Here is a 12119-nt window from a genome sequence, read left to right as displayed (position 1 = left end):
CCACAGACGAGGACATCGTTTTCTTTATTCCTTTCTTTTGTGTTTTTGGCTCAAAACAAATGTGCTTCATGGAGAAACACGTCGGTACCGTCGCCGTACTGGACCCCCGTCTCCTGCTAAAATCATCACTGTGCGCTTTTGTTTCCCCCGACACGAGGACCGGTGGCAGACACGCTGGAGTGGACAAACCCGGAGGAGATTTGTGGAGAAGGCATGATGGACTTTGCTAGGACAGAGACTTGCATCACATTTAAACGGCAACAAAAAAAAAATTCCAAAACCTTTCCCAAAAAATTAGCAACGACGCAGAAATCTTTTGTGTAGTTTATTTTTGTATTTTAAAGCTTTTTTTTTTTCCGCTCCTGTGTGTATCTGTATGTTTGCATTTTAAAAGAAGACGTTGTTTTTTTAACTGTTGTTCATCCACGTAGTTCGTGTTGGTGGCAGGAGGGGTGGCTGTGTCGAGGTTGCCACTATATTTTTAAGAGTCGGTTGTATGTTCTTGTTCAGAAGGCAAAGAAGACGTGTATTTGTTCCAAGTAGAACCGCAGAGGTTATAGGACTGAAGGGAACGTCGCAGTGGACCCAGGGAGAGGAGAGGTTTATTGTTTTTTTAACTTTGTTTACTTTAAGTTGATGTGTTGCTTCATTTGCCAAACAGAATTTTCTGGTCAGGAGGAAAGTCACCATCTGATCTTGGATCCTTTTCCTCCTCTACCCCCAATCAGACGCTTTGTATGCTCGCGAATCTTTCATTTTTAGAACGACAAATTATATTAGTAGGCTTACTGTCCCTCACTCTATTGATGTATGTGAATCCATTTATTTTGTTTTTCCTCCCGCGGCTCCGTGTGTCAGACTACAGCTGGAGCGCTAAGCTAACTGTGACCTGTTTGATGTCTGGGAAGGAAACTCGCAGCCGGAGTGTACTCACCTGTAAATTAGTTGGTTCATAGAGCAAGAATAAAACAACACCAAAAGAAAAAAACATCTGGGCCTTTTATATAATTACCTGTAACAAACTTTTTACATGTCGGTCATCTCTGGATTGCCTTTCATGTCTTTACTTATAAAAGATTCAAATATATATATATATGAATATATTTAGTCTCCCTGATGGTTCTGATTTGCTTCTCTGTAGGAGAGCTAGGCCGGTTCCGGTCCAGACCTGTGAAGGTGGGGGGTTCTGACTGGACACGAGTAGAACTGTTAGTAAGGGCCGACTGGGACGATGACACGAGCGGGCAGAGCCAAGGCCGCCTCCTGAGCCTCGGGTTCAGTTTGGGACTTCTCGATTTCTTTCTAGAAACAAACGTTCTCTTCATATGCATTCATGAGTTTGTGCGTGTCGGTGTGTCGAGCAAAACTAGACATGCATGCAAAAGCGGTGTATTTTCGTAGTGATGCCTTAAGTTAGACCATAAGCTGAAGCTTCTCAAGAAAAAAAAACAAGAAAAAGGAAAAAAAACATTTAATGAGTTTGTTCTTCTCCATGTGGTATACAGTTGTGTCCTTTCCCTCCACAGTACCTTTGCTGGGTCACTATTTTTGCACCCTTGTTAGATAGGTCATCATCAGCAGTGCCGAGGTCTCTGAGCCCCCCCACACTGGGACGAGTGCCCCCCTCAGCACTCACAGGTGTTGCGAGGAGTTTCTCTCGGCTGTTTGCAGGTTATCTGGAAATGTCCTGTATTTTCCAATGTGTGTTTTTTGTACTGTAGGGAGTAATGTATCTTTTATCATCAAAAAATAAACATGTTAAACAGAAATGTCGTCCCTTCCTTTCCTGACCTCGAGCCGGCTCCGTTACCTGCTGCAGTCCACGCTCGGCGCCTCTCAGGAACAGCTTCTCCAGGTCCACATCCTGTTTGGCGCTTCCTTCGAAGTACTCGGCTCCAGTCTGCTCACACCACTGCAGGGCCTTCCCGTGAGACACCTGCGACGGAAACGACCAGCTCCAGAGTTGAAAGGGAAAAGGAGAACGAACAGGAAGCTGCAGAATTCTGCTGCGTTGTTATCTGACTTGCAGTTTACGTCCCATCTGCCGTTTCTTCAGGAAAGAAATTTCTGCTTCTGTTTTACATTTGAAGATCTAGACTGAGTGTTTGATGCCAACAGAGACGTGATTGTGTGCAACCGTCCCACTGCAGGCCTGTCTTACGGGAGGACCATCTACCTGCAGCTGAGCCTAAATCTGCTTGATTGTGTTAGTTTGGGTGTAAAATCATTAAAATGCTCAACTTTCAGGTGTTGGCCTTTCCCGATCTTCCATTTTATTACAGAAACAAGTTAATTATATTCAGATTGCTTATAATTACACTAACAAGCACATATCTATCTATCAAAGCTAAACAGAATGGAAACCATCAGAAGGATCTATAACCTGCATTTGTACACAGATGTACACTTTTATTAAATGAGTGTACATTTATTGTCATGGCAGATAATTACTGTTAATGTTTTTTTTATTCTTTGTCTATGTTCTTTTGAATCACACTAAATCATATTTTTTGGTAACACTTTACAATAAGGGTCCCTTTAGTAACGTATGTTAGTGCATTATTAAGCATTAATAATCAAGGGTTCTCTTTATTACAAATAACATTATTTTTAAATACTAAGTGTCCTTAAGGAACGGTCCTGGACGTGTCTGCTTAATAATGCAACACAGTTAAGCAGTTATTTATACTTTAGTATATAGTTTATTAATGCTTAATAAGGTACTAAGTAATGTTAATAAAGGGACCCTTATTGTAAAGTGATACCAGATTTTCTTATTTTATCTTAATTAAAAAAAGTATTGTAAATGTTTTTTTTAAACTTCCAGAAGTTTGCAGCTGCAGATACATTTTCTGAATGATGCTTTTGTTGAAGTGCATTTTCATTAGAACGTGCTGTCGCCGCGTTCCGTGTGCTCGTCTCCTGCGTCCCTTCATGGTTCCCCTCCTTGTGTCATTTAGGTGTTATTGCCCCCCAGCCTTTCAGTGTATTTGTTCTTTAACACTTTAGGTCATTAGTTTGATTGTCTTTAGTGTCCCCTGTGTCCTTGTTTCTATAGTGTTTAGGTTTATTTAGGTTCAGTAACTTTTGTTTTACAGGTTTTAGGTCTGGGTTCATCCCCTGCTTGGTTCTGCTTCTCCTCTCAGTTTATCAGTCCCACCTGGGCCCAATCCCCTCAATCACCCAGCCCTGTGGATTTAAGCCCCGGTCTTGTCTTCTGTGTTTGTTGGTCCGCTGTTGCTTGTCAGCGTGGTTTTTGCCTCCTCAGCCTTTCTGAGTTTGATTCTCGTGGTTCCTCTGGATTTTGCTGCGACCCGCCTCGCTGAAGGAACATTCATATTTGACTTCATCTCTCTCTCTCTCTCTCTCTCTCTCTCTCTCTCTCTCTCTCTCTCTCTCTCTCTCTCTCTCTCTCTCTCTCTCTCTCTCTCTCTCTTGTTTCGTTCTGGGTTTCTGCATTCTGGGTCCAAGCCCCTACTCGACATGACAGCTATTAATAGATATATAAAAGTTACAGAACCATAAAAAACAAGATCCAGATTCTAATTCAGGTGCTTCTGCTGGGCCCCCAAAACAAACCAGGATCACCTGAATTTAAAAGTGGAAGCCTCAGTTAGATGAAACTGTGACATCTGTGCTGTGTGACCCTGGCTGACCTCTCTGTTGCTCAGGTCGGTTTTGTTGCCCAGGACGAGAAAAGGGAAGTTAGATGGATCCTGAGGTTCTCCCTGGACCAGGAACTCCTTCCTCCACATGTCCAGGGCTCCAAAACTGGCAGCAGATGTGACGTCAAACACCAACATGCAGCAGTGGCTTCCCCTGTACAGCGGCGTTCCGAGAGACTGGAACCTCTCTGTGCCTGCTGTGTCCCATATCTCACACACACACACGCACACACACACACACACACACATGCACGCACGCACACACACACACACGCACACACGCACGCACGCGCGCGCGCACACACACACACACACACACACACCATGAGTGTGCTTGCTGGATGTTTATCTCACCAAATAGAATATTTACTAAGACATCACAATAGAACTGTAGACACATTATTGTGTGTGTGTGTGCGTGTGCGTGTGCGTGTGTGTGTGTGTGTGTGTGTGTGTGTGTGTGTGTGTGTGTGTGTGTGTGTGTGTGTGTGTGTGTGTGTGTGTGTGTGTGTGTGTGTCTTCTCGATCCCCAGTGAGTCGTGGAGGATGGCTGCTTATACTGAGCCAGGATCCTCTGGAGGTTTCTTCCTGTTAAAAGGGAGTTTTCCTCTCCACTGTCGCTGCATGCTTGCTTAGTATGAGGATTGCTGTATAGTCACTGACACTAGTCAGTGACTTGATGCAGTTTGCTGGGTTCCTTTTATAGGACACATTATTTCTGACTGGCTTAATGAACTGACCTGAATTGGAATGTTTATTATGTGAAGTGCCTTGAGACGAATCTTGTCGTGATTTGGCGCCATATAAATAAAATTGACTTGAATTGGATTGAAGTGTTTCTGTCAGGTGGACAGGTGTGTTACCTGCAGAGTGACCATCTCTCCGTCTATTTCCAGTGTTGTAGAGAGAAAATCGGTCCCAATGGTGGCTCGGTACATGCTGGTGAATCGATGGTTCACATATCTGTTCATGACAGAGGATTTTCCCACCCTGTGTACACACACACACACACACACACACACACACACACACACACACACACACACACACACACACACACACACACACACACACACACACACACACACACACACACACAGAGAAAAAGAGAAAACATGTTAAAACATCCTGCCTTCTCTAAAATGAAGTTTAATGTTTTAATTCTGCAGAAGTTAAGGTCGATCAGCTTTCATGCGGTAAGTGAAAGTGAAACAGCTGTTCACCAAACACCAACACCAACAACAACAACAAGCCAAAGTCTTTGAAGAGAGATGAGAGTGAACGTGTTTACCCAGAATTCCCTATGAGGATCATCTTTAGGGAGATGGGAGTCTTTCCTTCACTCATCTTCTCAGACTGTGATCAGATTAGGTCCACACCAGCCTTAGAGGACGATGCCTTCAAGTGTTCATTGGAAATCAGAAGGACAGTGATTTTTACCCCGTAACAGCTGCAGCTTGAAACTATTTGAAGTGGAATTCAAACAGCATTCATTTATCTGGTTTCTCTGCATTTTTCCTACTCTCCAAAGGATTCCTGTAATGTTTGTTTATTATTACCTGCAGCATTGCTGTCCAATTGTGACCTACGCTTGTGAAAGCATCACTCAGATGCATCATTTTTAACCCCGCAACAACCACTACAGACGGAGAATGACACAAACATTAATTGTCTCTTCATGCATAATGATCACTACAGTGGACAGCTACATCACATATATCTTATATATATATATATATATAAGCACAGATGCTCAAGATTTTGTTGCATTTGAGGCCAACTCCGGCCCTTGAACAACTCTAGTTGAGGACCCCTGATCCAAATGCTCAGGAACCCTTTGCAGGTGTTCTGGGTTCATCAGCTGATTAATGTGACACTTTAAGCCCAGAATATTGAGCCTTTTCACAATATTTCAAATGTAATGTAAAAGGTAATGAGACAACATATTTAGTGTAAAGTTTTATTGGCAGGAATTAATTTTTTTAGTTTTTCACTGCAAAAAACGTGGCGGTCATGTCATTTGGCCACTAGGGGGCAGCACTCCCACCTTCTGTCTCCGTGTGCTGCTTTCTGATGGAGGCAGTTTATTTTCTCTCTTAGCTGAAGGTAACATTTACATTTATTTTACAACATTTACTAGAAGGTAAAAATCTGCAAAATATATGAAACCTATTATTAATAAAAGCTCTAAAAGTATGAGGCTACTTAAAAAGAGAGAGATTAATCACACACGACACGTACCATTTAAATACATAACCAACGCAGATAAAAAAGTTATTACGATGTTTTTCTTAAACGATCCAAAACATTATCAGAATACACTTAACCAGCAGATTCAGACACACGAAGAAGGGTCTATTATCTGTGTTTACAAACAAAATGCTTCTATTTAACGTGTTTCCACCATGAAATAAACCCGCAGTTTCAAGGAAAGATAAAAAGACATTTTTATCTCATTAATGATACAACTTCTCCAACATTATCTAAGATGCATGGAAAATGCTGAGCAACAGATCAGTGAAGTTACAAACAGAAAAAGGAGACACCAGCAGCGCCAGTTTCACTCTGACAGGAGTGTATGTTGTAGTGAGGGCGTGACCTTTGACATCACAGTTATCGTGTGTGACTTTATTACAGATCTCTGTGTGTGTGTGTGTGTGTGTGTGTGTGTGTGTGTGTGTGTGTGTGTGTGTGTGTGTGTGTGTGTGTGTGTGTGTGTGTGTGTGTGTGTGTGTGTGTGTGTGTGTGTGTGTGTGTGTGTGTGTGTGTGTGTGTGTGTGTGAATTAGAGAGAGGGAGCGCTCTCCTGGGTATAGCTCTACTGCTGCAGCTCTGCACTGCAGAGATAAGACCTCGCCTTCACAGAAGGCTGTTTCATGGGAATTTGAAGGCTGCTTTCAAAGTCCACCGATGACACACAACGTCGTCCGTCAGCCAGCTCCAACCGGCCCAGCAACCTCCTCCCAACTGCCCAGCTTCACACCGTAAAGTCAGCTAAAGATACAAGTGTGAAGATGCAGCAGAGCGTCTCTGCAGGCTCCTGTGGGCCTGAGCCTCCTGCTGTGTGTGTGTGTGTGTGTGTGTGTAACAGCCTTTAATTCCTGGCCTCCTTCTTCCATCTTGATAAGAACTTATCAGGGCAGAGCAGGCCGTCCGCACAGCGCCACATCCTTGCCCAGCTGTCCACAACGCCACAAAGGCCTGTCTCCTTCTGAGCGTGCTCAGAAACACCAGCTGGTGAGCTCAGTGGGCCTCTCCATTCAACATTACAGCTCAGTCCAGTTAAATGAGAAATAACCTGCATTTGCTCAGCACCTTTCAGAGTAACAGCACTCTAAAGCGCTTTACACTGTAGTGCAGCCATTCACGCACTTCCACACGCTGGTGATGAGCTACAATGCAGCTACAGCTGCCCTGGGGCTCACTGGTAGGGCTGCTGAGTATGGGTGCTGCTAGCCCCTCTGGCTGCCACCAGCAGGCAGAGTGGGTTGGGTGCCTTGCCCAAGGACACAACAGCAGGGTTCTCTGTCAGGAGCTGGGACCGATCCCACAACCCTCTGATTGCTGGACACACACTCTACCTCCTGATCTACTGCTGCCCCCCGCTCAAACCCATCATCCACTGGGCCGTTCACCTCCCCTCACCTGTAATCTATATTTTACAATCTCCTTTCCCTTCGTTCTCATCTTAATCTGCAGCTGCTTCTTGTGCAGGATCGTAAAACAAAACAAAACAAAGAAATAAAGTTCCGGTTTTCCTCTCAGGAATTCGTTTAACTGCCTTTCGTGCCAGAATTTTTCGGAGTATTGTGAAAACAAAGCTTAGCACTCTGCAATGAACGTCTCTCAGCTACTAGCATAAATGTTGATGTTTATCTGGAGCTTTCTGCTGGATGGTCCCCCGAGGGGATCTGTTAACACGTACGTCACGTTTTGTTTCTTCATTGTGAAAATAAATCAAATCAAAGTATTTGTTGAATTTTAGGTTGTGTGCTTTTGTAGCTGTGGTGGCCATCTTGAATTGGATTGACTCCAAAAGTGTTCACCCAATGAAGACTTTCTTAGAGCTTCAGTAAAAATGGCCCCGAAGCTCCAGGCTGTTTATTAGAGGAATCAAACCATCCTGACTTATTTTGTTCGATTCATTTGATTCAGCTCAAATGTACCGTCGAACTCTGACCCACGCCTGGATCCCGTCCAGCCTGTAGCAGGCCCGATGAAGAGGAAACGTGTCTCCTGATGTTCGTCTCATTGACCCACCCGGTGAAGGTTGCTGCTGTTGAGACTGATGTCTTTGGATGTTCTTCCTCCGTCGCAGCCGGATCCACAGTGAGGAGTAAAGCTACAATGGCCACAGCTGCCATGACCTACATGTTGATTTGCATCAGACCTAACTGATGCTGTTTATCTGGTCCACCGCCGTCACCCGAGAGATAATTCCACATTAACTGCTGTGGTTTCTTAAATGGCAGAAAAGCGCTTGGCGTTAAATAAAATAATGCTCCAATTCTTCACGACAGTTGTTTCCTCCCCTGATTTCCCTGAAAACTGTAAAAGAACAAAGAGAGAGGAAACTTGGGGAGCTGTTTTGACTACCAAATGACTGGGACAGCGAAGGGTTTGTGCGCCGCCAGGCCATATCTCTCCTCCATGATTGCTGCTCCTTTCCCAATTTGCATTACTGTGTTCCACTCCAAGCTTCGCCGGACCACAAAGAAATTGTGTCTTTGCATTTTACCTCTGCTTTGTTCCAGTGTTTCAAACTCCTTTCCGTGTGGGCTCAGTCTCATCGGGAGCTGTGTGCACGTCAGAAACACGCAGCTGCAGCGAGGTTCACTCCTTTTAAATTAAAATGCACAACATTTAAACTTGAAGCATAAATTTGAGTCCATCTAGCTGAAATGTCTGGACAGTAGTGGGTGGTTTGGTGCTTTTATAACTGCTGCATCCTCTGTGGAAGTCCAGCATGTTATCAACCCGACGCAAGCAGCAGACGGGGCCGTGAAGGAGGAGCGCAGGAGCAAGACTCCAAACCGCCTCACAGGTCCACACCACAAACCTCTGATGGGACGTCGTTTGTGGACATCATGGACTACAGTAGCGTCTGCCATCCTGTAAGGTTGTTTCTCCTCTCTGTGGACCAAAGAGGTGTGTCTTTCATGAAGTTGTCTCCAACCCCTCCCACAGACCATCTCCCAGCCCTAAACTTTGCTGCTGGTTGAAGAAGTTGCTCTAGTGGCCATCAGCCTCCTTGCTGGTAGTCAGTCGCTGGCCTCCAGTCAGCTGCCTGTTAGACCCCCAGAGCCAACGCTCCCCTGGATCAGGTAGGTGACCCATGGTGACGATCTTCTGTTGTCCATCAGAGCCGGTGGCCGGACCAGCTGTGGCTTTTAGAGATGAGAAGTTTGCATTTGGGTGGAACACTTTCTGTTTTTCCACCTCAACAGCTCTTCTCTTTGTACCTCAAACTGGAGGCTTTGTTATTTTAATAATCACTTTGTTCTCGTTTAATTTAATCGACCAACGTGTAGCAAAAGTAAATAAAGAAGAAGCTGTTGAATAGATCTAGTTTTATTTATTGAACTTTTTTTAATCAAATTTCCTTCGTAATATTCTTTGAAACAAACAAATATCAGCCTGATCCAAGTGAATGTGAGGATTTACTCTAATCAAAAGACGATTAGCTAATATTTCTGTTTCTGCTTCCTCTTTGGCCCCCGGCCTTCCACGAGCGTGTCGTCTCACGCCTCGTCCGCACTCGTCCTGTTTCTGGTCAGGTTTCTATTAATCAGATGAGAACGGCGTCCAGCTGTATTTAGGATTATAACACGTCATCTATCAGATTTTCTCTGACTTTATCAGACGCTATCAGCCACCTCTCTTTCCTCTTCTTGTTCCTGTGAAGCTACGGAGGCAGAGAAGCGAGGACTTCTCTCGCCTCTGACAGAAATCCTGACTGGAAACCTTTTAAACCACCAAAACTGATCTGAAGATTTAGTGTTTGAGCTTCTAACCTGTTAAAAACTTGGTTGAGTTCCTTTCATCTGTGTTGCTGTGGATTCCCTCGTGCAGGGCGCCCCGGGGGGCATGTATTCAGCTCACCCACTGTCTTCTACCTAGCGTTGGGTCACGCTGGTTATTTTTTGTTTTTACTTTCTGCCACAGTCAAATGAGGATCCTAGCAAAGGAAGTTTGAAAGGACCTGCTGTCAAGAGATGTCGTATCTGATAACGTCAAGTTGTTGTTGTCGTGGTGATGATCTGAGGGACGAGGCTTGAGTCAGAGCCTCCGGCTCGCCTGAGTCCATCGCTCTCTCAAGACAGAGACCCTGATCGCTGCACCCCCGGAACTTCAGCCAAAAATCGAGCAAGAAATTGCCTCTTTTTGCCCGTCAGCCAAGGCCAACATTAGAAACCTGGGAGTTAATTTTGATCCAGCTTTAAGTTTAGACTCACACGTCAAAACCATCTCCCGCTCTTGTTTCTTTCAACTGAGAAACATTTCAAAAGTCTGTAAACTGGTTTCTACTGCAGATCTGGAAAAAATCATCCATGCCTTTGTGTCATCACGCTTAGACTACTGTAACGCTCTTTTTACTGGTCTCAGCAAAACCTCCTTCTCACGCCTTCAAGCCATCCAAAATGCAGCAGCCAGACTCCTAACCAAATCCAGCAGACGAGCTCACATCACTCCAGTTTTACAGTCCCTCCACTGGCTCCCGGTAGAACATAGAATACAGTTTAAAGTTTTAGTCCTGACCTATAGAGCTCTTAACAACCAGGCTCCAAGCTACCTATCTGAGCTTTTATCCCCACACACCATGCACCTCTCGGAACCTTAGATCCACATCTGAAAACCTCCTGGCTGTTCCTCGAACCAGACTGAAAACCAAAGGGGACAGGGCCTTTCAGACTATTGCACCCAGACTTTGGAACAGTCTACCTTCAAATCTCCGTCTCTCTAACACTGTAGAGGTCTTTAAAAATCATCTAAAAACTCACCTTTTCATCCAGGCGTTCCCTCCCTAAATGTTTTAGAATGATGGCTTTGTTCGGGTTCACACCTTCACTTTGTTTATACTCATGATTTTATTTCCTACGTTTATCACTGCTATTGTTTTTCTGATGTTTTTATTGGTTAGAGGTATTTGCCCTGATCTTTATCATGTTGTACAGCGCTTTGTGATTTATATCTGTGAAAGGCGCTATATAAATACACTTTTACTTACTTACTTACTCTGAGGAGAAGAGCAGAGGGAACTGAATTGGATGTGTGAAAGACGGGATCAGGGATAACGGGAATGTGCTTTTATGTGTTCAGAGAGCCAACATGGAGGACTCATCAGACCAGTCCCACTGGGTCTCTCCCTCTCTGCTTGGTTCCGACCCTTTGGCTGCCTTCTCCACTGATCCTGGTCTGTTGCATCCAGAGGAGAATGAGGCCTTCTTCTCCGGTCCGGACTCAGACTTCACAGCCCTACCCAGTTTCTTCCCCAACCCAACCCACAGCCGGCCGTCATCCACCTACAGACATAGCTCTGGTGAGCTCAGACACCAACCGTCACCTTGGTGTTCCTCGTTAACACCCCGCTCTCTAATCTCTACTTACTTCCTTTCTAAAGTCCGACAGGTGTTCACCTCACCGGGTCTCCTCAGCAACTTCCAGCTGCTGGACGGGGCCCCCAGCCACCCCCTGAGTTCACCCTACAACCCAGCAGCAACCAGCTGGAGCGGCAAGGCCCCGCTGCACTCACACACACCCACCTCCCACTACTCCCCCGGGGCCTGCTCCGCTTTCGCCACCCCCAGAGACAGTTACTCGTCTCCGGGTGCAGAGGGCAGGGAGAGTCCCCAGCTGCAGGAGGTCCTGAAAGAAGAGCGGCTGAGCCCGCTGAGTGGGTCGGGGGCCAGCAGCAGCTTTCTGAACCTGACCCCTGCAGCTGGAGGCATGTACACTCAGTCGTCACATCCACACATGCTGAGCCCCTACAGCTCGTACATGAGCGGGCCCCAGGACTACGGCTCCCCTGCCCTCTACTCCAGCTCTGGAGCGTGGATCAGCCCCTCATACTCCCCCAAGCTCCGCAGCAAGATGAGACCCACCACTCCAGGTGAGGGTCGTAGCCTCGAGCAGAAGCTTATGTGTTCTCTAAAGTTCTTCGGTCCTGCAGTTCTTACAGAAAATCTAGAGATTTTTACGATGAAACCTACAAACATTATTTCCATGTTTTAACAGAGGCCAGAGAGTGTGTAAACTGCGGCGCCACAGCCACTCCTCTTTGGCGCCGGGACGGTACCGGACATTACCTGTGCAACGCCTGTGGACTGTACCACAAGATGAACGGCCAGAACAGACCACTAATCCGACCCAAGAAGAGACTGGTGAGAGCGATGGTTGAAACAACTGCTACTCCTACACCCCCTAGTGGCTGGTTGCAGGATAAGGCTTAAGTTCC

General features: G+C 45.6%; 2 protein-coding genes across 3 annotated transcripts in view; one reads left to right on the top strand and one right to left on the bottom strand.

The window, feature by feature from the left end:
* Positions 1 to 1424: 1424 nt before the first annotated feature.
* Positions 1425 to 5086, bottom strand: si:dkey-13a21.4 (ras-related protein rab7). Of its 2 annotated transcripts, none has more exons than XM_054747949.2 (5): positions 4957 to 5086; positions 4529 to 4655; positions 3657 to 3875; positions 1792 to 1936; positions 1425 to 1715 (listed from the first exon to the last, which is right to left on the bottom strand). In XM_054747949.2, exons 1-5 carry the CDS (start codon positions 5010 to 5012, stop codon positions 1633 to 1635), a joined length of 630 nt encoding a protein of 209 aa, XP_054603924.2. In that variant the 5' UTR covers positions 5013 to 5086; the 3' UTR covers positions 1425 to 1632. The 2 variants fall into 2 exon arrangements, with proteins under 2 accessions (XP_054603924.2, XP_015815497.3); XM_015960011.3 differs by having other exon boundaries at positions 1811 to 1936.
* A 3774-nt stretch (positions 5087 to 8860) lies between these two features.
* Positions 8861 to 12119, top strand: part of gata1a (GATA binding protein 1a) — a 4157-nt gene continuing 898 nt past the window's right edge. Inside the window, exons 1-4 of the mRNA XM_015960012.3 lie at positions 8861 to 8988; positions 10985 to 11204; positions 11286 to 11774; positions 11900 to 12045. Coding sequence (XP_015815498.3) covers positions 10994 to 11204; positions 11286 to 11774; positions 11900 to 12045 — 846 coding nt within the window. The 5' untranslated portion in view covers positions 8861 to 8988; positions 10985 to 10993. The remainder of the gene's footprint in view (positions 8989 to 10984; positions 11205 to 11285; positions 11775 to 11899; positions 12046 to 12119) is intronic.

This window comes from Nothobranchius furzeri, chromosome 3 (assembly GCF_043380555.1).
Source record: "Nothobranchius furzeri strain GRZ-AD chromosome 3, NfurGRZ-RIMD1, whole genome shotgun sequence".
Taxonomy (NCBI): Eukaryota; Metazoa; Chordata; class Actinopteri; order Cyprinodontiformes; family Nothobranchiidae; genus Nothobranchius; species Nothobranchius furzeri.
The sequence above is the reverse complement of the archived record's forward strand: the minus strand, read 5'-3'. Positions and strand labels throughout refer to the sequence as shown.

What these genes read in the sequence shown, in the direction of transcription:
- si:dkey-13a21.4 (XM_054747949.2), bottom strand. Translation starts at nt 5,012, where the DNA reads ATGAGTGAAGGAAAGACTCCCATCTCCCTAAAGATGATCCTCATAGGG. An exon ending in GAGAGATGGTCACTCTGCAG is followed by an intron (nt 3,876 to 4,528) that starts GTAACACACCTG and finishes TGTGTGTGTGAG; the next exon opens with ATATGGGACACAGCAGGCAC. An exon ending in GGTAACGGAGCCGGCTCGAG is followed by an intron (nt 1,716 to 1,791) that starts GTCAGGAAAGGA and finishes TACTCCCTACAG; the next exon opens with TACAAAAAACACACATTGGA.